Genomic DNA, 25,288 nt, shown 5'->3' on the forward strand with positions numbered 1-25,288 from the left:
CTGAAAATGAGTCATTAATTCTATTCTGTTTCCTAAAGTTTCACCTTCACACTCTTCTCAATCACTTCCTATTTACCAAAATCTCATTCTTCTCTACCATTTCTTCTCTTCTACTTCAACACTCTCTCTTCCTCAGTTACACCACCACTTTTTTTCATCTCCTCAATCTTCTCCAACACTTCCCGTCTTCATTTTCTCTATCACTTGCGTTCTTTTCTCACAGCCTCTCTTCTCCAATCTTTCCTTCTCCTTCTCCTACCGTTCCTTCCTTCCATTTATCGATCTATTCTTCTTTAATTTCTCCATCACTCCCTACTTTTCCCATTTCTTAACTACATCCTCTCTTCTCCCGTTTCTCTCCCTCTTTCAGCATTCCCTCTCTTTTTCCAAGATTCCGTCTTTTCCTGGTACATTTATTAGGTCTTCTCCATCACTTCCCCTCTTCAGCATTCCTCCTCAACCTCTTCCTCTTATCTCTCTTCCTGTTCCACTTCCTCTCTTCAACATCTCCTCCACATCTTCAATCTTCTCCAATATCTCCTCTTCCATTTCTTCTCCAAGCTCTCCTCCTCCACCTCCTCCTCCACTTCCTCTTTTGAAATATCCGCGTGCAATAACTTTCTTCAATTCAGTGCTTTCAATCCTCTCTCAGTCCTCCTCCTCCTCCTCCTCCTTCCCCACCACCATCCTTCTCCACCTCTCTACTCACCCTCCTTCCTTTATTCTTTGCTCCCACACTCTCTTTTCCCTCTTTTCCTCCCTATTCATCTTCCTCCCCTTATCGCTCTTCACTTCTCCACTTATCATCCCTCATTACCTACTTCCTCATCTACACCTCGCCTTCCCTCTCAGCTTCCCCACTCACTTTGTCTTCTCTACTTCTATCCCATTCGTTTTCCTTTGATCCTTCTTTTTTACCTTCCCCTCCAACATCTCTCTCCACCTCCCTACCATCCTACTCGTCACTCGTCATGCGCTCTTAACCTCACTCTTTCTCCCCATCATCATCCTTCTCTGTCTCTCCAATCATCTTCCCGTCCCATATCGTCCCTATCTTTCTCCTGTCTCTGCCACTCTACTTTATACTTCACTCGTGTGTAAGATACTTCAGTTAATCTTTTCAAGACTAATAATATTATACATAGTCCCATACTCCTCTTTACCTCTCCTGTCATTGCATGACAATTGGACCTAAGATCATCTACTTACAAACCTACTCAAGTATAACTACCGCTCGTACAAGAGTATAACATATGCATAACTGACCTACAAAACTCACTACAAGAAGCTACGAAGTTATACATGATAACACGATAACTAAAACCAAATCTCAAGACTACATATTATATGATCAAGATTCCACACTATGCCGTACGAGGTATGAGGCTGCTTGCAACACGGATGCTTGGCGCTGGGATCTCTGCGGGTCGTAGTCAATGTAGCTTTGGAGATTCTCAGCACCTCTTCTCTACCAATTTATTTTGCATATTACTCATCAACAATCTACTTTACATTATATCGTTGTAATTTTGATTTAGCTTGCATCTGTAAAACACAAGAGAAGAATGGGCTGTAATGCGCAAATTAATCGGTAATGCAGCAATGCGACGAAATCATAATCATTAAAATACGTGGTGGAGATCTCAGCTCCTATTAACCCCCTTTGAGATGCCCTTTATGTCATGCTGGGAATACGTGAACAAGACCCTTCTTCCTTTATCCCACAACCCAGCTTCCTTTTCCCTTCCTCCACGTCCCTGCCCTGCTACTTCGTCCTTCCCTGAATCCCTTTACCTGCCTAACCCTTGTTCTAGGAAATGTTTAATACGCCAGTGCCGGGAGTACGACATGAAAGGGATCTATAAAGGTCACCAGTACCTGAAAAGTGTGTAGTAGCAAATAACAAAGCTAATTAGATGTTCCACCCCACCGCAGCAAACGTCCAACACAAAGCACTGGATGTTAGTTCCCAAATGCAGATGATCCAATGCCACTAGTGGAAATGTTAGGTGGGAAAGAAAGACAGGTTAAAACTTCAATTCCTTGTTTTCTCTAACGTTTCCGGTTACACAGAATCTCTCTCTCTCTCTCTCTCTCTCTCTCTCTCTCTCTCTCTCTCTCTCTCTCTCTCTCTCTCTCATAGTTTACATGTAAGCCAGAAGCAAACGTTCGTCGACAATCCCCAGCCTGTATTGTGTCCTGCCTTTCACATTTCTCACTCCCACCAGCGAGTATTCTTCCTTCCCATAGCCTTTTGATGTATATGCTTCCTATTTCAATCACATTAGACTTTCCCACAACGCCTTTCATTGCCACAGCCAGCTAGGAAGTGTCGACGAACTTTTGCTTACTGGTCTACGTCACTGAAATGGTGTATCAAATCAAGGGGATCAGGTTCAGTGCAAGTCGCCAAACGTTATATAGGAAGAAGATAAACTCAATCGATTTCCAGGGATCCATCTCAGTGACACCTGCTTTACGAATGAGGGCTAAAGATAATACGTTTTCCCTATAAATAAGATGACACAGTAGCTATTAATTCTAAATATTTGTCTGACGATGTGAATTACAGACCTCGATACGCAGAATAATAATGACATCGATATGCAGAATAATAATGACAAAAAATATGGGGACGCAGCGCTAAAGATTTAAAAAAAATACGGAAATATGAGTTTAATATCCGCACACTGCAATACTGGACTAAGATACCAGAATCCTCGTTTGTGTTCGCATGGCTGACACACAAAATTCAATTAGACGAACATTTTACTACGAACCTAGCTTAAGTGTTGCCATATTTTTTTGGTCAACGTGTTCACAGATGACTTGGATTTGAAGGCTAAATTAAGGCCGTACTGGCAATGTTTACTCGTCAACATAGCAGACTGGTAATGGAACTGATCCTTCGAATAAACAGTTCCTCTCTTTTTATACAAATCCTGCTACTGGTCGTCATCACTTTTCTTGTCATTCTGTTCCTTACCAGATTTTTTTTATTTTTTATCAAAGGCTGTGCTTGGTGAAGCATCTCTTGTATAGCCTTCTCTCGCATATAAAAGTTCGCAGTTAAGCCCAATTACGTTCATCCCAGCAGGTACCTCGCTCTAGGCCAAAAATCCTCTTGCCTGTTTTTCTCTGATCTCCGCTGTTCTCTCCCATAACATACTCAACCTCGATTTCTTCTTCTTTTCTGTTCTCTTCTTTCTTTTTTTCTTTTTCTTCCTCTTCTCTTCTTTGATGTATCTCCTCTCCTCTTACAGTCTCCCTTCAAATCTTTTCCCTTTGCGTTTCAACTCTTCCTATTTGGTATTCATCTACCTCCCTTCCTCCACTCCTCTCCTATGCCTACCCAAGCTGTTCCTCTCGTTCTCTTCTTTATCTCTTCTTTCTTATCGATATTTTCTTCTATCCTCTTAAAAGCAGTTCCCCTGACGCTCCCCCTTCTTTCCAGTCTTCTCTTTTCCATTCTTCTCCTCTCCTCTTCCTCCCTTCTTTCCTTCCTTCAATTCTTCCCCTCCTTTTCCTTCCTCCCTCTCCCTCTTCTTTCCTTTTCTCTCTCCCTCTCCTTTCCTTCATTCTCCCTCTCCTTTCCTCTCTCTCCTCAAGCCTCATTACTCTTTCTTTTCCCGCCCACTCCTTTCCGGGAACTAAACCGCCGTCCATCCCTAATCCTCCTGCACCCTTCCGCTCTCCCTTTACATCTCTTCTCTCCCTCTCTCCCTTTATACCTCTTCTCTGGCTCTCTTCCCTTATACCTCCTGTACCCCTCTCTCCCTTTATACCTCCTCTCTCCCTCTCTCCCTTTATACCTCTTCTCTGGCTCTCTCCCCTTATACCTCCTGTCCCCCTCTCTCCCTTTATACCTCCTCTCTCCCCTTATACCTCTTCACTTCCTCTCTCATCCTCCCCTTCATCACTTCTTTTTCAACTCCTGCAAAAATTTTTCTTCCTTTTTATACTGTCCGAGGGAAAATGTTCTGCTTTTCTATGTATATATATGTGTGTGTTTTCTTCATTTACATTTGCCAGTGGAAAAAAATGTACTCTCTCTCTCTCTCGTTTCCTCACATCTTGCTTGCATCTCTTCACCCCTCCTTCCCTCCCCCTTTCCTCTCTCCCTCCCTCTCTCTCTCTCTCTCTCTCTCTAATGACACAGCTGACTAACGGACCGCACTGCCAGGACGTGTGGTGAATAGACTAATGCTCCCACAGACTGATTCAAAAGTAATCCTGCCAATCCACTGCCTGAGGGGCGCCTTCGAGTGGTGGGACTGATGTTACCATGCGCTCCACTGCCTGGTTATGCAATCGTCCCTCAGTAATTTCTCTATCCCCAGAAAGGAGGATGGTGGACTACTACTAATACTAATACTATTACTTATTACCACTACTACTACTACTACTATTACTATTACTTATTACCGCTACTACTACTACTACTACTATTACTATTACTTATTACCACTACTACTACTACTACTATTACTATTATTTACTACCACTACTACTACTACTATTACTATTACTACTACTCTGTCTCTCGTGGCAAAAGTCATATTCTCAATGATTTTGCAGATTTCGTAACACTTCTTCCTTAGCGATTTATTCTGTACATTTCACCTTAGTATCCTTTTTTATGTTGCAAAGTATGTCGATAAAATAAAATAAATAACATACAGGAGAACGCGAAAGTAAAATATACAACATAAATCGCTGGGGATGAGGGACTACGAAAACTCTTGTCACCTACATTACGTCTCTCTCTCGCTCTCTCTCTCTCTCTCTCTCTAATAAACAAGCTGTATTTTAAGCACTTTTAATGAGTTGTAGTATTATAATTAACACATAAATCTCCCTCCCTCTCTCTCTCTCGCTCTTACACACACACACACACACACACACAACCACTATAACACTTCTACTTTAAATGTACCACTCTCAATACCATCCCTTCAAGAAACGTACTTTGCTAGCATGGGTAAGGGTTAAATCTGGTCATCACCCTCCCTCAGTGACGTCCTGTCTTGCGGTGAATCTCATACAGACCATCATCAGAATACAGAATAATCAACATCAAAACAGATTTCTCTCTCTCTCTCTCTCTCTCTCTCTCTCTCTCTCTCTCTCTCTCTCTCTCTCTCTCTCTCTCTCCTATCCTCTGAGATTAATTATATCTAAGTAGCAAAGAGTCCGACGTAGGAAAAAAAATGTTAGAAACGGCAGCATTGATAAGAGCAAAAATAGATTGGAATATGAGTACAGTATATCCGAGTAATACTAATAAATAACATGAAGTAAATAAAAAACGGTATAAAGTTCAAGAAAAACACAAGCAAAAAATGTCGATCAAATATGTGTTTACAATCATCATATATATGTAATAATAATAATAATAATAGTAAATAATGATAATAATAATAACATGATCATCTGAATAAAACTATCAAATGTCACGAAGTAAAAGAACACAGGCATGAAGTAAAAGAAAAAAAAAACACACACACACGAGCAAAAAACATGAGTGGATCAAATGTGTCTTTATAAACACCCGCAGCAAAAAAACAGTTTTTCGCACCAGCTGCAGTGACGACGGCAGCAGCGGCGCATCACTTCCGGTGCGAGGGGGGAGTGGAGAGGCGCATATCGGTACGGCAAAATCATACATTTATATGAAAAGAAAATTATGCACGTAAATGAAAGGAAAAATCAAGCACGTACATGGAGGGAAAATTGATGCACGTAAATGAAAGCCATTCCTGATCAAAGCAAAATTATATGAAAAAAAAAAAAAAAAAAAAAAAAAAGGGCAGCCAGTAACTATTTTATATTGGTACTGATGGGGGTATGGACTGGCAAAAACTGAAAAAAAAAAAAAAAACACGAAAAACAAGATGGAAAAAATGAACAGAAATGATCCCTGACAAGTTGAACGACCGGACTGATATTTCCATTTTGTAACCTTTTCTGGCTTTCCTCTAAAGTGCCCTCGGATACGTTTGGCCCTACAAAATAGACACAGAGATAGAGAAATAGACAGACAGAGACAGACAGATACATAGATAGATAGATAGACAGATACATAGATAGAAAGGTAGGTAGGTAGGTAGGTAGGTAGGTGGGAAAATACATTACCAAACTTTACAAGTAAAAAATATAGTTAACCCATTCCAGATAGATAGATAGAAAGACTGACAGACAGAGAGACAGACAGAGAGACAGATAGATACAGTAGATAGGCAGAGCGGCAGGTAGGCTGGCTGGTAGGTAGGTGGCAAAACACAACACCAAACAGTACAGGTAAAAATTATAGTTAACACATTCCACAGAAAAATACATAGATAGACAGACAGACAGGCAGGCAGGCAGGCAGGCAGGTAGGTAGGTAGGTAGGTGGGAGGGAAAGCTAATCACCAAACTAAACAGGTAAAAATATAGTTAACACATTCCACTTACGGAACTTCTAGCATCAAATACTTAGAAAACAGCGGCAAATAGTTACTCTTCAAGTTGGCAAGTCCAGAGGCACTGCAATTTAACATACACTATTTAATACAGAATTATTTAACATTCTCTACTTAACTATCTGCACTGGCACTATAATTTAATGCTCTCTCTCTCTCTCTCTACCTACCTACCTGCTTACCTACCGACCGACAGACCGGCCAATCTATCTACTTGAAGACGCCTAATCCCAAAGTTCATTAAAGTTAATTAGTACCGAGAGAGAGAGAGAGAGAGAGAGAGAGAGAGAGAGAGAGAGAGAGAGAGAGAGAGAGAGAGAGAGAAACGTCTTGCCTATGGTATCTGCTAAAGAAAGATCGTTAACTTGGCCATTACGCCTAACCTAACAAATCACTATGTTAAATTTATTCCTACCGTAATAAAGTTAATAAAAGCTTTGTCGTGGCTGTAGAGATGTTTAATGGAAAAAAAAAATGCGAAATAAAAGGTATGGATAAAACTTAGTTACGAATTTCAATATGGTCACTTTTTTTCTGTTATCTCCAGACGATGATATTTAGCTTAAGACTCTCAAGCTTAGTAAACCCTTCCATAGTGTTTTTTTTAAATCTCCATTATCTCCAGACGATTTTACTCATCTTAGGAAGGACATAAGGTATTCAAATCCCTCGATAGTGTTTTTTTTTCAATATTCACTATTCAGACGATTTTTCTCAGCTTAAAAGATTCAAAATAATTATGCCCTTAGATATGGTGACTTTTATTCTCTTCAGACGATTTTTCTCAGCTTAATAGATATTCAAAGTAATTAAACCCTTACATACGGTAACTTTTATTATTTTACTCTTTTCAGACGATTTTACTCAGCTTACATGTGACATATGCTTATTAAACTCTTCAACACGATCAATGTTTTAATATTTCAACTATCTCCAGACGACTTTTCTCAGCTTAAAATACTCAAGCTACGAAAAGCCTTTGATACGATTATTTTCTTATCTCCACTACATCCAGACGATTCTCCTCAGCTTAAATGACTCAGGCAATAAATCTTTCAATACGTTTACTTTTTATTATTTTTACCCTCTCAAAATAATATTCCGCTCAGACGACACTTTCCGAATTAAAGGCGTTGAATACAGCTATCGTTTATCCCTTCACTATCAGGGGGGTTGTCCTAAATAATAAAAAAAAAATCGTCTGACAGAAGAAATAATACGATAAAACAAGACACCATAGCGCTGAAGAGGTGAAGTATAATAAGTAATGCATTCTGTTAAGTGATAGTACTGGCCAAAATTAATTATGTTAGGTACGTGCCTTGGGAAGTACTGGCAGTTAATTAATCGATGCTAATTAGAGCAGCGGTATCTGAAGCTGTAGCCCGGTTAATTTAGAACTGTTGACTGGAGAGGTGAACGAGGTAATGTGGTATGCAGCTAAGCCACTTCTTGATACAGGTGATATCTTTTTCACCTGAGTCCTGCTATCTCCAAATGATTTATTACACCCGGACTCCCAAAAAGAGGACGATATCTTTAAATGATTTATTCCTGTTCCCTCCAGACGATTTCATTCTGCGTAGGAGAGTCTTTTCCAACATAGAGTCTTCGCTAACCCCTTTAAAGATCAGGGTAACTCTCCTAGGCTGAGAAATACGTCTGACAAATTTAACATATAACGTTCCTGTATCACACACCTAACTGCTTCACTAAGACAACGTAGTATTTGTCTTCTCGCTACCTCCTGCCTCTTTAATCAGCGTCTGAATGAACTCTTGTTTAATAAATTCAATATCTGGCTTCTCCACTTCAAAAAATTTCTCCAAAGCTAAATAAAGTCATCAGTTAATAGCACGTACAAAACAAAAATCTCGTCCTCGTATTGAAGGGGTCAAAATCAGGAGTACGGCGCACTGGAAGTTATATATAAATGCACTGTGTGTGGACAATGGGATATTTATTGCCTGATTAAACTGAATTATTAACAAGCTTAATTAACTCGTGTAAGGTATGGAGGTTGTTAATGAGTGTAAAGTGTGATATACCGCTGCTAAAGTGAGTTATATGATACAGAAGCGGTTTAGTTAGACATATTATAACAATGGAAGCAGGAAAAATGGAGATGGAAATAAACATACACAGAATATACAGGGTGTCCTAGAACAGATAGAGAGATAGATATATAGTCACAGATAGACAGACATATAGATACAGATAGATAGATAGAATGATATGGCCCAGCAGTTATCCAAGAAGATGAAAATCTCCAAGTTAAAGTGGAATTACACTATGCACTGACAGGGTGCAAAAATCTACAGTACCATGACGAATTTCCTCTCTCTCTCTAACACGATTTCATAAGCCAATTCTACACAATAACACTTGATCATTCTATTCGTTCTGTCACCAGAAATAATATATATATATATATATATATATATATATATATATATATATATATATATATATATATATATATATATATATATATATATTCGACTGACATGAGACCTTTCGAGAAGGAGGTGTTAGATAGTGTCTCCCTTTAAAACATTCAGTACGAGGTAAAAAATAAGAAAAGTCTCTCCTGCATTGAATTCACTGGTCTTGAAGTGGTACGAACGAAGAAGACGCCATGGCCCTGAAGGGGCTAACCTTGGAAGCGACCTCGTAGTGAAATAGCTAACCCCTTCACTCCCAGGACGCATTTTGCGCTATATCTTTACCACCTGTCTATTTAATCTACCTTTCTACCTTCTACTTTCTGAACTGAGGAGATAACAGATACAGCCTTCAGTTACCCCTTCACTTCGAGAGGTCTTCCACAAGCTCAAGAAAATCGTCTGAAGGTAGCAAGGGTAAACCATGATATTACACAACCGGGTTCAAAGGGTTAATGAACTCAATAAACACTACAGAACATTTTACTGAACTGATGAACTTTGAACTCCATTTTCCACTACTAGGATTACTCTTGGCTGAAGAAAATCGTCTGGTGACAACTTAAATAGATTCCTGGATTTACCAATATTAGAGAGAGAGAGAGAGAGAGAGAGAGAGAGAGAGAGAGAGAGAGTGTGTGTGTGTGTGTGTGTGTGTGTGTGTGTGTGTGTGTGTGTGTGTGTGTGTGTGTGTGTGTGTGTGTAAGCTTTTCACAGCTAGGAGCTTCTCATTTCATCAAAAACAGAAGAGAAAAGGTTACTATGAAAAATAATAATAATAATAAAACTGCTTAGCTTTCAAATTTGTTAGCTTTGAATGAATCAGGTAGCTTTTAACAAATTGGCTAGCTTTAAAAAATTAGCTTTTAATAAATGAACTTAAAACATCACACGCGACTTAATCAACACATCTCGTTTTTGCTCATTAACATTCTGGTACCTCATTATAACAGATGAGTTTTTATCCTCTCTCTCTCTCTCTCTCTTTCGTAATACTCTGAGGTTCTGAAGACATCTGGAAGTCACTCATTGAATATTTGGTGTGAGAGAGAGAGAGAGAGAGAGGGGGGGGGTAATGAGAATGGCCAGCGGATGATGAGATACGGTACGGAGTTGATGGAGGGAGAGACGAGATTTAATCATTATGTTCAGCCCACCAAAAACAACAGCAACAACAACAACAACAGCAACAACAACAACAACAGCAACAACAACAACAACAACAACAACAACTACTACTACTACTACAATTTTTACAACTAATATCGCTGCTTCTACAAAAACGTCTACCACTACGATTCACTACTACAACAATTACTACTACAAGAACAACCATCACCCTAACTACAACTACAACCAATGCTACAACCACAACAACAATCGTCTCTAATCACCACCCCTTATTATAACTACTACTGACGGTATCACTGCCACTATAACTACTACTATAACTTCCACTATAACTACTACTATAACTTTCACTCCAACTATCACTACCATCATAACTACCACCCTAACTACCATTATAACAACCACTACAACCACCATTATCACTACAGTCACCTCCCTCACACAACCATCTTCACTACTAGCATCGTCTGGGCCAGGAATGCAATGTAAAGAGTAAGTATTCAATAGAGTATGTCGCGTAGATATGTGTAAGACGCCGTGGTGGGACAGGGTACAAAGCTGTGTGTGTGTGTGTGTGTGTGTGTGTGTGTGTGAGAGAGAGAGAGAGAGAGAGAGAGAGAGAGAGAGAAATACGGATAAGCCACAGGTGTAGAAGCCGTGTGTGTGTGTGTGTGTGTGTGTGTGTGTGTGTGTGTGTGTGTGTGTGTGTGTGTGTGTGTGTGTGTGTGTGTGTGTGTGTGTGTGTGTGTGTGTGTGTGTGTGTGTGTGTGTGTGTGTGTGTGTGTGTGTGTGTGTGTGTGTGTGTGTGTGTCCAGCCTTCTCATTCTGCTCAGGCTTTAAAAATTCGGTTCGCAAAATGGTCTCCTGATTTTTGTGTTCCGATCGAAAACACCCACTAAAACAGAATTACGTCTACTTAGAACGCAGCCTGCCACGATTACCGATAGAAACGAGCGCTGAAGCAGTCTACACCACCTGACAATATTCGTAACATAAAAAAAAAAAAAAAAAAAAATAGACATAGACAGACATAAATTAATAAATGGAGATAGTGTTCATATTCTGACTTCTCCCCCATGTTCATAAAAGGAAAGTTCTGTTCATTTACAACTCAACTTTAAAAAATACTCTTTAAAAAATTTTATTACCAGCATCTACAACTATCATCTCAACCATATTCTTCTTATCTACAACTACCATCACATCCACAATCTTATCTACCACTACCACCTCATCCACAGTCTTCTTATCTACAACTACCACCTCATCCACAAATTTATCAACCACCACCATCTCATCCACAGTCCTCTTATCTGCAACTACCATCTCATCTACAATCTTCTTATCTACAACTATCATCTCATCCACAGTCTTCTTTTCTACAACTACCATCTCATCCATAATTTTATCTAAAACTACCATCTCATCCACAATCTTCTCATCCGCAACTACCATCTCATCCACAATATTCGCAACAAAACCCAAAAACCCACACCCACACCCACACACCTACCCACAACAACGCCAACTGCTCTCTCCACAAGTACCATTAAAACTACTGTCATAACCACACCACCTCAACTACCACTCCAACCAACACACACCAAGCAACTACCACCATCCCAACAACTTTCACTTCCAATACCACACTCACTACCACACTTCCTACCACAACGCCTGCCTTACCTAGCCTACCCTGGAAAAACCACCAACTAAACTACCACACCTACCACCACAACCACACCTACCACCACAACCTCCATTCCAACCAACACAAGCAGCTACCACCATCCCAACAACTTTCACTTCCAACACCACCCGCACTGCCACACCTCCTACCATAACGCTTGCCACCACAACACCAACACCTACCACAAATACAGTAACTACCTAAACTACAGGGAGTGAAGGAAATGGTATGGGACAAGACATATAGGTGAATTATTCTAGATGAAAAATTCTTACAACAATATGAGTCCAAATCTCAACCTTCATAGAGCTACCATTACTGAATATCTTGTGTAAAAATGATCTCCCTCGTAATTTACCCATAAGGTTATCAGTGATTGTAGGTCACGATATAAGTTACTGACCACATCTTACATTAAAATCACCAGAGCCACACCAACTACCACACTCTCAACCACCCTCACCGCACAAGCACCACGACATCCTAAGTGGCTCAGTGTTACCGTATTCGCCTCCCGTTCCGCGCTGTCCTGTACCAAACTTCCACACTCAAACACAGTGGACAAATAAAGTGAGTGTTGGCTGGACGTCCTTTCATACGCAAACACACAATCGTACCCCGTTGCCTCAATTTCCATGACACACACACACACTAACACTTACCTATTTCTCTGACAAATATGTACTGATTGTTAGCACTTATTCAGGACACATACAGATTTTTTACACATTCATTTTGGTGATACATAGATATCAACATTCATCTATAATACATACACACTTTAAACACTTACCTATTTCTCTGATACACATGCACTGATTAACAGTAAATATCCATATACATACAATTAACACATATCCATTTTGATGATATATACTCGTATATATATTCAGACTTAACACCTATACATTTCGCTGACACATACAAGCATTAACACATCCATTTCGGTGACACACACAGATTTTTAACACTTATTTATGGTACACATAGACTTTAACACTTATCCAATCTGCTGATACATACAGACTAAACACTTGCCCACTTTTCACACGTTTTTCGCTGACACACATTTCTTTAACACTTATAAGTTTCGCTGATTCATACAACTTAAAAAACTTAACTGTAATAGGTTTTGCTGATTCACACAGCTTAAAACACTTATCCATTTCGTTGATATATCCAAACTTCTAACACTTATACTTTGCGGTGACACATATAAACTTTAAAACTTACATATTTCGGTGATATATACATAATTTTAACGTTTATCCATTACGAACTGGCACAAGCACACTTTACGAACTTGCTTTGACATTCACAAGCACATCTCCAATTGACACTTCTTCGTGATTTGTGCTTATCCAGCATGGGGATGAGTTATTTCTAGCTATCAGCCTCCCTCTCAGTGATGAAGATCCAGTTTTGCAGTGGACTATATAGGGACTGACAAAGACAAACGACCACAATTACCAAAACCGGCAACACGATCCCTTATTGGAGGGATTGAGGAAATTCTTAATTTATTAAGTTCAAAGTGTCCTCCCAAATGAATGACACTCCTCGAGGTAATAATGATAATAATAACAATAATAATAATAATAATAATATCAAAAACACCAGTAACAACACCGACAACAGCAATCAAAACCAAAAGACGACAGGGTTTATAATTCCCCTCACCATCGACCACAACAAAAGCACGAGTGATATTTATAGTCCCCTGTTTTTACCCGCCTCAAAAATAGTCCAAGGGGTAAAAAGTTAAATAAATAAATAAATAAATAAAACGTGTGTGCTACTTTGGTCAACGTGTACATTTTACCTGGGCAGTTACGTGAACCGAATATTAAGCTTGGAATAATTAAATGCAGGTTACAGAGGTGATATGCGGGAATGGGGAGGGAATGGTGAGGAGGAGGAGGAGGAGGAGGAGGAGGAGGAGGGGGGGAGGAGGAGGAGGGGGGGAGGAGGAGGAAAGGCGAGAATGAAAAGGGATGATGTGAAACGAGGCGAAAGATTGACGAAAGAAGTCTAAGGGAGTGAGAGACATAGGTAAAGACGGAGTTTAAGGACAAGGATGTATGTGTGTAATTCACCGGTTCGGTCAGGATCACTTGATGGTCGTGTGTGTGTGTGTGTGTGTGTGTGTGTGTGTGTGTGTGTGTGTGTGTGTGTGTGTGTGTGTGTGTGTGTGTGTGTGTGAGAGAGAGAGAGAGAGAGAGAGAGAGAGAGAGAGAGAGAGAGATCCATCCTCACATCCAACAATTTCTATATCACACATCATAACTGTCCTTAACTGGAAATAATTAGAGAACTTTCCATCAGCCAGTATATTTGCACCTTTAATAACACACCTGGTTATCTAATTAATGAGTTGGTTATTAAGGTGCAGTTAGTGTTGCCAATCGGGAGGGCGAGGGGGGGCGAGAGTGGAGCGAGGCTGGGGGGAGGATGCCAAAAATCGCCTCGTCCACTTTTTTTGTTTTTAAATTTTTCTTCATCATCGGGAGGTCGTAATTTAGTTTTCGTTTTGATACACCCAAGTGATTTTATTCAAGGGTATATACTCTATTCTTTCTAACTCCAGACGATTTTTTTTTTTCAACTTAAGGATGACTTTTCGAAATATGCGGGGGAGATTTAGCCTCCATCGCCACCTTCATTAATATTTGTTCTTTCCAAGCTGAATGAAATCGTCTGGAGGCAGCAATAAATGAATACAGTATGTCACCGGATCAAAGTGTAAACAACCATCAAGAGGACATCACATCTTAGTTTTTTTTTTTTTCTCCTTCAAGATAATCACACACAATTTAGGAACACTGTGAAAGGGTTACTGGATGCTACACCTAACCCTTCCAGTCAGTAATCTGTCCTCAACACAATAAGATTATCCGAAGACAACAAGACTAAAATAAAGACGTTCTCATGCTGAAAGGGTTTGGAAATCAACAGGTACTCTAAAGGTGCTCCAGGCCTTGTGCACCAGCAGAGGAGCAGCAAGACTTACTCCCTAATGGTCCGCCGTATTAGGCATGTAAAAACACCACGGAAGGAAGGAAAGAATAACGAAGAATTAGCACCAACCCATTGTAAGACTATACGGCACTGTGAGTTGAGGGAAATAAAGGCCGGACGAAACACGGAAATATCAAGAAGAAAGGTAGGACAAAAGAGAAGAGGGGAGTAAGAAGAGTAAGACCGGGGACAAAATGGCCCTTTTTAGTCGCCTCTTACGACAATCATGCATGGATACTGGGGAAGTATTCTTTCCTCTTTGGGTGATCCCGGTATTACGAACTAATCTGATCATTACTGTTTTATTCACCTGGATATTTACCAAGGTGCGCTCCAGGTATTACGAAACAGTTGGAGTCGTTACTTCTTTATTCACTTGGATATATTTCGGGTATGCATATTGTTGTTATCTACGACTGAACGACAATATCCAAGGCTGTACAGAAACATCGGAACAACATACGCAAATTAGTTAAAGATAATAATCTGGGAGTGGACCAGTAAAATCTGCAATTAAAGAACAATGCAAAATGTTCAAAGTGTGTCATACCCTGAGCACGAGTGACCAACATGCTACAGAAACCTGGCTCGCAGACGCCCATTAGCTCGTCTGTTCAGCTAATGCACATAATAACTCCACCTCCAGTGCCACCAAATTAACCGCTTACATCACTTACAACCCAATGACTGATATGAAGTACCAGTAGTTCAATAATAGGATTCAATATTCATGCAGCTCTGATTTCACAGTTAATGACAGCAACAATACCTCCCTTCACTATAATACACATTGGTAACTCATAAAACGATGATTTCTATTTACGCCATTTAACTCGATAACAATAACAGACTCTAAAGCCATTGTTTTTACTCGCGCTATATAATTTTACAACAATAACACACACTATATTTGCCAGTCCGGTAGCTTCATGATCACGCAGTTGAACGTTCGAGTGTTGTTTTGTTAATTCCAGTTCTATTTCCAACCTGCCCTAATGGTGGAGTATGACTTATCCTTCAAAACTGACTAAAATGGCTACCCTGATACCCCTTCATCTCATGAATGATAAGGTGCTTCTACCTTTCCACCTTTCTACCTCTGTTGTGCTGCGGATTCATTAAGTTACGCTGGTTCCATAGCGTAATCACTTCACTCCGCTGACCTAGATTTCATTACATTCTTGCTACTTTCAAAGCAATGTTAGGCAGGTCTGGAGAGACTTTGAACCCATTTAGTTTGACATATTTCTTTGGCTGATTAAAATCGTCTGGAGATACCAAGAATAAACGGCACGAGACCTCATCGTACTGAAGAATTAACCATTATCCTCGAATAAGGCCACTGTATCTATCGATAAAGTTACCTGATTAAAGTTTCTTGGCACATATATAATCTTTTAAGCTACCCCGACACAGAGAAATAACTAAATGCGCGTCCACGAGTGTACTCGAACATGTGTTGACAACACAGCTGGCAACGTGTTTGGATACATGTATGTAGCAGTATCTGGACAGATGTATGCAAACATGTTACAGTGTAGTTTTAAACCTGTTGGCAGCAGAGATGATGGGATAAGTGTGTCCATACTAGGCAGCAGAGACTTCATCATGATTTCGCCAACATGATCTGGAAGCTGCTGTTCCCAGCATATTTGCAGCTTGTTCGTTACTGTGTTGTTTACATGTTGCCAGGAACTTGTTTCAGCACACGAGTGGACGTGCCCTAACACGTAAACCACAGGCGACATGTTGCTGCAGAAAAAGCTATCTATACAGGACAAATACACGACAAATAAAAAGAGAATACCGGTACTGTATTTGTATACATCGGACGAAACAAATAAAAGCGAATACATACTGACGCCCCCAGCTCCAAATCTGGAAAAAAAAAAAAAAAAAAGTGGAAACTGACATCGTACCAGCCAAGCACTTTATGACCGTGTTGTGATGTGATGACGTGTGCTGTGATGACCTTTGTCGTGATGTGATGTGTGGTGTGATAACCTCTGTTGTGATGTGATGGCAGGTGGTGTGGTGTGGTACGACGTGATGCGATGTGATGACGTGTGCTGTGATGTGATGATGACTGCTGTGATGTGATGACCTCTTCTGTGGTGTGATGAACTGTGCTGTGTGTGATGACCTCTTCTGTGATGTGATGACCTGTGCTGTGATGTGATGAATCTTGCGGTGATGTGATGACCTGTGCTGTGACGACGAATGTTGTGGCGATTTGCAATAACCTGTACAGTGATTTTATTTAGTGACTACACGAAACCATACATAACCTCTCCCGTGACGACCTTTAATGACGACCTGTATACAGTAACCTAAACTCTGAAAACTACAACGATACCCCCTTCTATAAATCCTACACCTATAACTTACCATAATACCCTACTTCTATAAATCCTACACCTATAACCTACCATAATACCCTACTTCTTTAAATCCTACACCTATAACCTACCATAATACATTACTTCTATAAGCCCTACACCTACAACCTACCATAATATCCTACTTCTATAACCCCTACATCTATAACCTACCACAATATCCTACTTCCATAAATCCTACACTTATAAACTACCATAATACTCTACTTCTATAAATCCTACACCTATAACCTACCATAATACCCTACTTCCATAAATCCTACACCTATAACCTACCATAATATCCTACTTCTATAAATCCTATACCTATAACCTACCATAATATCCTACTTCTATAAATCCTACACCTATAACCTACCATAATACCCTACTTCCATAAATCCTATACCTATAACCTACCATAATACCCTGCTACATATACCTACATCTGGTATTTCAGAGTGTCCTTGTGAATACTAACTAACAAACAAGCGTACTGATAGCAACCTGTGACCCGTGTGCCCTACGCTATGAAGGCTACAATTATTCCCTCCTATCGAACCTAATAATAGCCTACAAAAGTTACCTGCATATTGTGTATCTGTTTATGACGGTTTAAAGCGGCGAACATACAAGCATACTGATGGTTCTCTGTGCAATAACACCTATTTAACCTCTATATAATGACCTCTAATTATAACCCGTCCTATAAAACCAGCACCACTGACCTATATCCATGTCCTTTGTGTGTCAGGGTGTGGTGGTGGAGTGCGATGAAAAGCAAGCCTAATGGTGATAAACTTTGCTGTAATGAACTGTTAAATTCATACTGTTTAGACGAGTAATAAATGAATCGCTCCAAAAACCTTGCCCTGACTGTATCTAAGCATCGATGTTTTTCAGAGTGTAATAGTGGAGAGAGAGAAACAGAAAAATAATGGTAACTTTTGCAGGGATGATTCGTTTAACTTAGACTATTTACACTGTAGTACTAATAATAAAAAATCTATAAGCCCTCCACTGACTGCTACACGTGTCTATGGTATTTCAGAGTGTGGTGGTGGAGAGCGACGAACACACAAGCGTGCTCATGGTGACCAGCGCTACCAGAATGCACTCCGGTAACTACACATGCGCACCCTCCAACACCAAGCCTGCATCTATCCTCGTGCATGTCCTAAATGGTGAGAAGGAGTGGGAATAGTGGTGATGAGGAGTGTGTGGTATGGTGTGGGTGTGGTGTGGTGTAGTGTAGGGTGCGGTAGAGGGTTTTAAGGGCGGTGGTAAGAGGTGGTGATGTGGTGGAAGTGTGGTGTGTGAATGTTGAAGTGTGGTGAGAGGTGGAGGGATGTTATGAAAGCACTGTGAGAGCGGGCGGTAAAACATTTGATGGGGAGATTGAGGATGATGTTATGTGGTGTGTAGTGCGGTATAGTAAGTATGGTGGAGGTATTGTGACGGGGTGGGTGAGAAACGAGATGTGGAGCGTGGATGGTGTGGGAGCTGCGGTAGGGTGAGTGTGGTACTGTGGAGTGTGTGTGGTGTAGTGTGGTCTGGTGTGGTGAGAAGCGGTCGTAAGAGAGGTGACATGGAGAGTGTGGATGGTGTGATGTAGCGATGAAGTTGTGTTGAAGCGGTGAAAACGTGGAAAGAAATGGTGGTGCTGAAAGTGTGGTGAATGAGAGATGTGGTGAAGTGCGGTGAAAGATGGTGACGAGATGGGGAAGTGATGAGGTGATGGGAAAAGTGTGGACGTTGTAATGGTACTGAGTGTGTGGGGAGAAAGGGTTGTCTGATGAGAAAGGGTGGTGTGAAGAAAGTGTGGTGAAGGAGTAATGTGGAAGAAGGTGCGGGTTGAGGTTGATATGAGTGTGGTACAAGTGTGGTGGGAACACTGATGTGTATAGTGTTGGTGGTGTGGTGGGGTGTAAGTGTGGTGGTGAAAGGGGGCGAAAGAGGTGTAAGTGTGATGACAAAGAGTGATTTAGAGAGAGTGGTGAGGGTGGATGGCAGAGATAAGTGATGAACTAGAGGTGACAGAGATGAATTTTCAGCGAGTGGTCATAAACAGTGTTAGTAATGGGTGACGTTGACGATGAGCGATACGCATTGGTAATTACTGTCACTGACGAACGACAAGTAGCCAGACAGTAAGTGATGAATGGTGAGTGGTGAGAGATGACTGTATAGCGATGAGTGGGGAGTGGGGAGAGGTGACTTTAAAATAACGAGTGGTGAGAGGTTAGTGTTACGTTATGAGTGGTGAGAGGCGATTATAAAGTGACGAGTTTTGAATAGTGAAAGGTGACTGTAAAGTGATGAGTGGCGAGCAGTGAGCGGTAAATGTAAAGTGGTGAAAGGTGAATGTAAAGTAATGAGTAGTGATAGATGTCTGCAAAGTGATGAGTGGTGAGAGGTGTCTGTAGAGTGAGGAGTCGTGAGAGGTTAGTGGGAAGTGAAGAATGGAGAACAACAGGCATCAGATCATGGATGTGTTGAAAGATGGGTACTGTATGATGAGTGGTGAGTGTTAAGTGCTGGTTTTTTTAAAGATGGTCGTATGTAATAGGTGTGCAGCTTTATCTTTACGCAAAAAAAGAAAGAAATACTCAAAGGCTGCAAAATCATTGTGTGTGCCGAGTAGGAACAGAAATGAACAAGTGAATAGTAACGAGTGGTGAAAGGAAGATACTGAACGATGAATAGTGGGTGTGTGGTGAGTGTAGAATAGTGTGTCATGAGCAAACAGCAAGTACAGTAGGTGAAGTCACAGTAGGAGGATGCGGTGGTGTGGTGTGGTGTGATGTGGTGTGATGGTGAGTGGTGGGCTACAGTATGAACAGAGAAATTGCATAGTCAAAAACAGCAGAAACAGAAACAAGAGAACAGTAAGTATGAACAGAGAAACTGCACAAAGAGTCAAAAGTAGCAGAGATAGAAACAAAAGAATAGTATGTTGTTTGTTATGATAAAGATTGCAATGCAAGCGAGGCACGAGAATACTGGAGTACTGTGATGATGTATTGTAAGTCTTGGCCAATTAGTGTGTTTAGTAAAAACAGACTGGATAACATCAAACAGCTTGCCTTTGTTCGATGCAACTTAATGAATAGTGATACACACACACACACACACACACACACACACACACACACACAAAGATCCAATTACATCCAAACATACACGTAAAAAACAAACACATGTGAACACCCACTGCCAAAACTCTCTCTCTCTCTCTCTCTCTCACACACACACACACACACACACACACACACACACACACACACACACACACACACACACACACACACACACACACACACACACACACACACACACACACACACACACACGGCGCAGTACTTCTAGTGAGACCTTTCCCTCAGGAGAATACCCAGCGGCGATGCAACATGGGGAATCCTCCAGCCAGGCACTAAACCCCACTTCCCTCCTACTGGTTCTGGCACTTACCTTACTGGCGCTGGCATTCTCGGGGACCAGGGGACGAAGGACAGTGGCACATCCCCCAGCAGCGACGTTCCCAGGACACTGCCGCACCTCGGGAAGTGACCTGGAGGTGGAGGAGGACAAGGAAGTATTGCAAGTCTCGGATACGCGTGGGGAAGTAGTGAGGGAAATGAGGAGAAAGGACACAGGTGTGGTATGCAAGGCAGGTGTGGCGATGTGTGAGGCACGTGTGGGTGTCTGTGAGGCAGGCGTATTGGTGTGCGAAGTAGTTCTCTTGCACGAGGGAGGCGAGGCACGAGAGAGTATGGTACGTGAAGTGGCAGGTAAGCAAGGTATAGGGGTACGTGGGGCAGGTGGGAAGAGGACAGGTGTAGTTAATGATCAGGTGGGGATGTGGAGCTTGTGTAAACCCTCGCACAATTCCACCCACCTCCACTCCCACCCCACCCAGCTCCACATCCACACAGCAACACCCAGACGCACCCACTAGAGACGTTTTAATTGCAGAGATGAGATGTTAGACGGGACTCAGTTGGAATTTCAGATGCTGGGTCCGTGTACATTTAGATTAACACAGACACTTCATCCACCGCAGAGAAGAGCATCAAAGTTTCATTTTACTGTTCTCTCTCTCTCTCTCTCTCACACACACACATCCACCACAGTATGCTGCATCAAAGTTTCACTTATCTTTTAGTGAATATTCTCTCTCTCTCTCTCTCTCTCTCTCTCTCTCTCTCTCTCTCTCTCTCTCCACCCCGTCTAGACAATAAAAATAGATAAGTTTACGGGTAGGCGAGCATCAGCAAGAGACAGACCCTCTCCACAAACCCATACTGTTTCACCGCATCAAAACTTTTCACATTTCGAGGGATATGTGACCCATGACTCCCCTTCCCCTCCTTTCACTCTCCCTGCCCTTCCCATCTCCCCTCCCTCTATCATCTTTTCTTGCTCCTTCCTATCCTGTTCTACTTCTCAACCTGCCATATTTTCTTTTTTCAACCTACCCTTTCCTCAGCCTCTTTATGTAACCCTTTCATGTTTAACTCCCAAACCTATCCTCGTCTTTTTATTTTTTTCGTTTACTAATCTCCTCTCTCTCTCTCTCTCTCTCTCTCTCTCTCTCTCTCTCTCTCTCTCTCTCGTGGTTCTACGTCCAACCTGGCATTTTTTATTTACCCATCCCTCAGTCTTTTCATATTTCTCCTCATCTTGCTCTAGCCCTGCTTTCCTCTCCTCCAACTACTACTCTTCCTACCCTCTCTGTCTTCATCGTGCCAGGTCCCTCCGGTCTTGTTTAACTCTCAAACGTACCGTCCTTTTGTCCACATCAATTACTCCTCCTACCCTCCCTCCCTTCCTCCCTCCATCGTTTTATTACCATCTACCTTATTCTACTTCTCAAACTTTTTTTTCCCATCTATCACCTCCTCTACCCTCCTAATACCATCCGTCATCCACCTCCTCCCTCACCACAATCTTGTTCTACTTCCAAACTTGTCCTGCCTATATCTCACAGCTATTGATTCCGTGCCCTACTTCCTAGCGTTTTAAAGCCCATCCATTTTTTATTCTGGCTCACGATTTACGGGGTCTCTTTTTACAGCCCCTATCCCTCGCTTTTCATTCCCAGTCTTCTACAAACTTGTCCTTCTTCCCACAGTTACTGATTCCTTGCCCTACTTCTTGGCGTTTTGTCTTTCGTCCTTTTCTTTTAACCACAATGCAATGATTTCTTTAAACAAGCTTTTGTAACTCCCCTTTATATTTTGAACCTCATTCATTTACCTGTTTACATATCCACCTTCATCTTTTCTCGTCCTTTTCTCTGTCTTCCCCTTCTCATGCTCTTCGCCCTCCACACCCTCTTAACCTTTTCCGCCACATATATACTGTACATTCTATCTCTCTCTCGATCCTTTCTCTCCTCTCATTCTTGCACTCCATACCCTTTACTCTCTCCTCTCCTACCCACTAACCTCCTTCCACCATCTATTTTTCCTTTCCATATCCTCCTTCCTCTCCCGTCCTATATCTTCTCTTCCCCTTGTCATGCTCCTCCTTCTCTATAATTCCCCTAACTTAAGCTCCTCACCCTTTCTTTTCTCCTTTTAAGCACCTTATCCCAACTCGCCACTCACCTTGCCTATCACTCATTTACATTTTCATCTCCTTTCTCCCTCACCCTTATATTCTTCCCTTACTTTCTTATACACCTCACATTTCATTCTCCCTCCCTCATCTTGTGCTCTTCACCCTACGCTCACTCATCCCTTATTCCTTCATTTTTATACATGTCCATATATTTATTCTCTTCTTTATACATGTCCATATTTATTCTCTTCCTTACTCTCCTTTATTCTTTTTTCCCCTTTCCTCGCGGTTCTCAGTTTTTTTCTCTCCTCTCCTTCTTATGCCCCACATCCTCCCTCCCTTCTGATCGTATGCCACTGTCAGCTTACTATTTCCACAACATCCCTCCACTCCTGCACCACACTCTTTCCTCACTTGCATTCTCTCCTTGCGTCTTTTTCTCCTCACCCTTTCTCCTCCCTCCCCCCCTCCCTCTGCTATCTCACCCCACTTCCTCTATGACCTTAGGCCATCATTTGTTTACGCTTCTATCTTCCCCATCCTCTATCCCCATTTATTTTCTACCCCTAACTCAACCTTCCTCTTGACTACCCCACCATCTGTTTTCATATCCTTTCCTTCTCAATCTCATGTTTTTTCTCCTTTTCATTTCAACGCCTATTTTTTCCTCCTTCCCTCCCCCTGCGTTGCTTACCCCCACCTTCCCTCTGATCTCACTCTATTGTATATTGTTTCCATTCATTTACTTCCCTTTCTACCTCAATACGCCTTCCTCCCTTTCTTGTGCTTCTTATATCATACTGTCTCCTCCTTTTCTTGTGTTCCTTATTTTCTGTTACCTCCTCCTCCAGTGCTCCTTATCTCCTACTGTTTCCTCCAATTCCTGTGTTCCTTATGTTCTATTCCCACCTTCTTTTCCTGTACTCCTTACCTTTTACTCTCCTTCCGTTCCGTTGTTCCCCATCTATTATCTTCTGCCCCGTTCCTTTGTTCCTGATCAATTCTTTCCTCTCGTTCCCTGCTCCTCCCGTTCCTTCTGCTCCCCATCTTTTATTCTCTCCCCCGCTCCTTTGCTCTTATCTCCCACTCTTTCCTCCCATTCCCCTCTTCCTCCCCCACCTTCCCTCCGGCCCACAAGTGTCACGGTAAATTATCCAGCAGGGCAGCTCTCCACCTTCACAACCAGCTGCCACAAAGACTCTCAGCATCAATATTTCAAGGCAGGAGCGTGTGAGAGGGTGTCCACACTGAGGGGCGTGTTCCTGCTGACTTTAGAGATCTCCTAACACCTCTTCCTTAGCGATTTATTCCGCACATTACACCTCAATATCCTCCAGTATGTTATTGATGTAAAGTATTTTTATATTAACTTTTTTCACTCCAAGGACAGTTTTTATTTCATTATTATAATCTGCAGACGATTTTATTCAGCAAACGAAAGATTTTTACGAGTCAGTGGTTTGACTGAGGCTATAATCTATCCCCCCCCCCACCTCCAATTCGAAAAATTTATCCCAAACTGAGTAAAATTGTCTGAAGGAGGCGGGAATAAAACAAAATATATGCGTCATCGGTGTGAAGCAGTTCTAATGATTCCAGTACCCTATAGGGGGGAGCTCAGGTGTAAAAGACAAAATAAATCGCTAAAGAGACGGCGCTACGGTCTCCTACGCCACCTAAAACACAGCCCCAAAGATGCTACGTGAGTGAGCGATTCGACTTGAGAAAATATATGAATGTGTCTTTCTTTTCCTGTATGTATGAGTGGCGGAAAAACTCGTCAAAAAAGTGTGATTTGACTATACATAGCTAAGTAAAAATATACATAATTATACATAGCGCTTTTTTGTAACTTACTATCTCAATACATCGCTCTTTCTCTCAAGCCCGGCACGTGGAGACTGACTTGTAAATAGGGAATGTGAAGAAGTTTTTATAAATGTGTGTGTGTGTGTGTGTGTGTGTGTGTGTGTGTGTGTGTGTGTGTGTGTGTGTGTGTGTGTGAATCGGGAGTCATATTCTCGTCGGATAAGGAAGCTCCCTAACACCTTTTCCTTCGCGGTTTATTTCGACATGTGCCCATTAATAATTGCTTTTACCTTCTTTATGAAATCTACGTCGATATCTAAAAGGGAAGAAATGTGACAGAATCGACTAGTAAGGTGCAGCATGAAAAATAAATCGCTAAGGAAGATGTGTTACTGAGCTTCCCCACCGTACGAGATTACCTACCAGTCTTATTTCTATCGCTACACATATTCTTCGCACTGTAAAAACATCCTATAGCCCATTTACAAAGCAGAAATTTTTATAGAAACTGTATATACGCAAATAATAATAAAAAAAATCACATTCCTACATCTGCGTAAAAATCATCTCGCATTTATAACTCTCTCTCCCATTTAACTCCTTCCGCCCGAGGACGTCCTCTTTTCACATTATTTTTGCTGCCTCCAGACGATTTTCTTCAGCTCAGGGGTGACTATTAGAAATGGAGGTCACAGTACTTCCTTCAGTAATTCCTTCAATATAAGTGGTCTTTTCTAAGCGGCATTAAATCGTCTTTCCAGTAGCCAGAAGTAAAGGAAAACAAAAGAC

At 41.4% G+C, this 25,288-nt stretch overlaps 1 protein-coding gene across 1 annotated transcript in view; it reads left to right on the forward strand.

Annotated features, from left to right (window-relative positions):
* The window catches only part of LOC145408037 (uncharacterized), a 226,514-nt gene extending 205,431 nt beyond the window's left edge, over nucleotides 1-21,083 (forward strand). The window contains exons 6-7 of the mRNA XM_080278836.1: nucleotides 18,177-18,309; nucleotides 20,512-21,083. Coding sequence (XP_080134962.1) covers nucleotides 18,177-18,309; nucleotides 20,512-21,083 — 705 coding nt within the window. The remainder of the gene's footprint in view (nucleotides 1-18,176; nucleotides 18,310-20,511) is intronic.
* The last annotated feature ends 4,205 nt before the right edge of the window (nucleotides 21,084-25,288 follow it).

The sequence above is a fragment of the Coenobita brevimanus genome, chromosome 75 (genome assembly GCF_032717465.1).
Source record: "Coenobita brevimanus isolate Jiangsu-jjx chromosome 75, ASM3271746v2, whole genome shotgun sequence".
NCBI classification, from domain to species: Eukaryota; Metazoa; Arthropoda; class Malacostraca; order Decapoda; family Coenobitidae; genus Coenobita; species Coenobita brevimanus.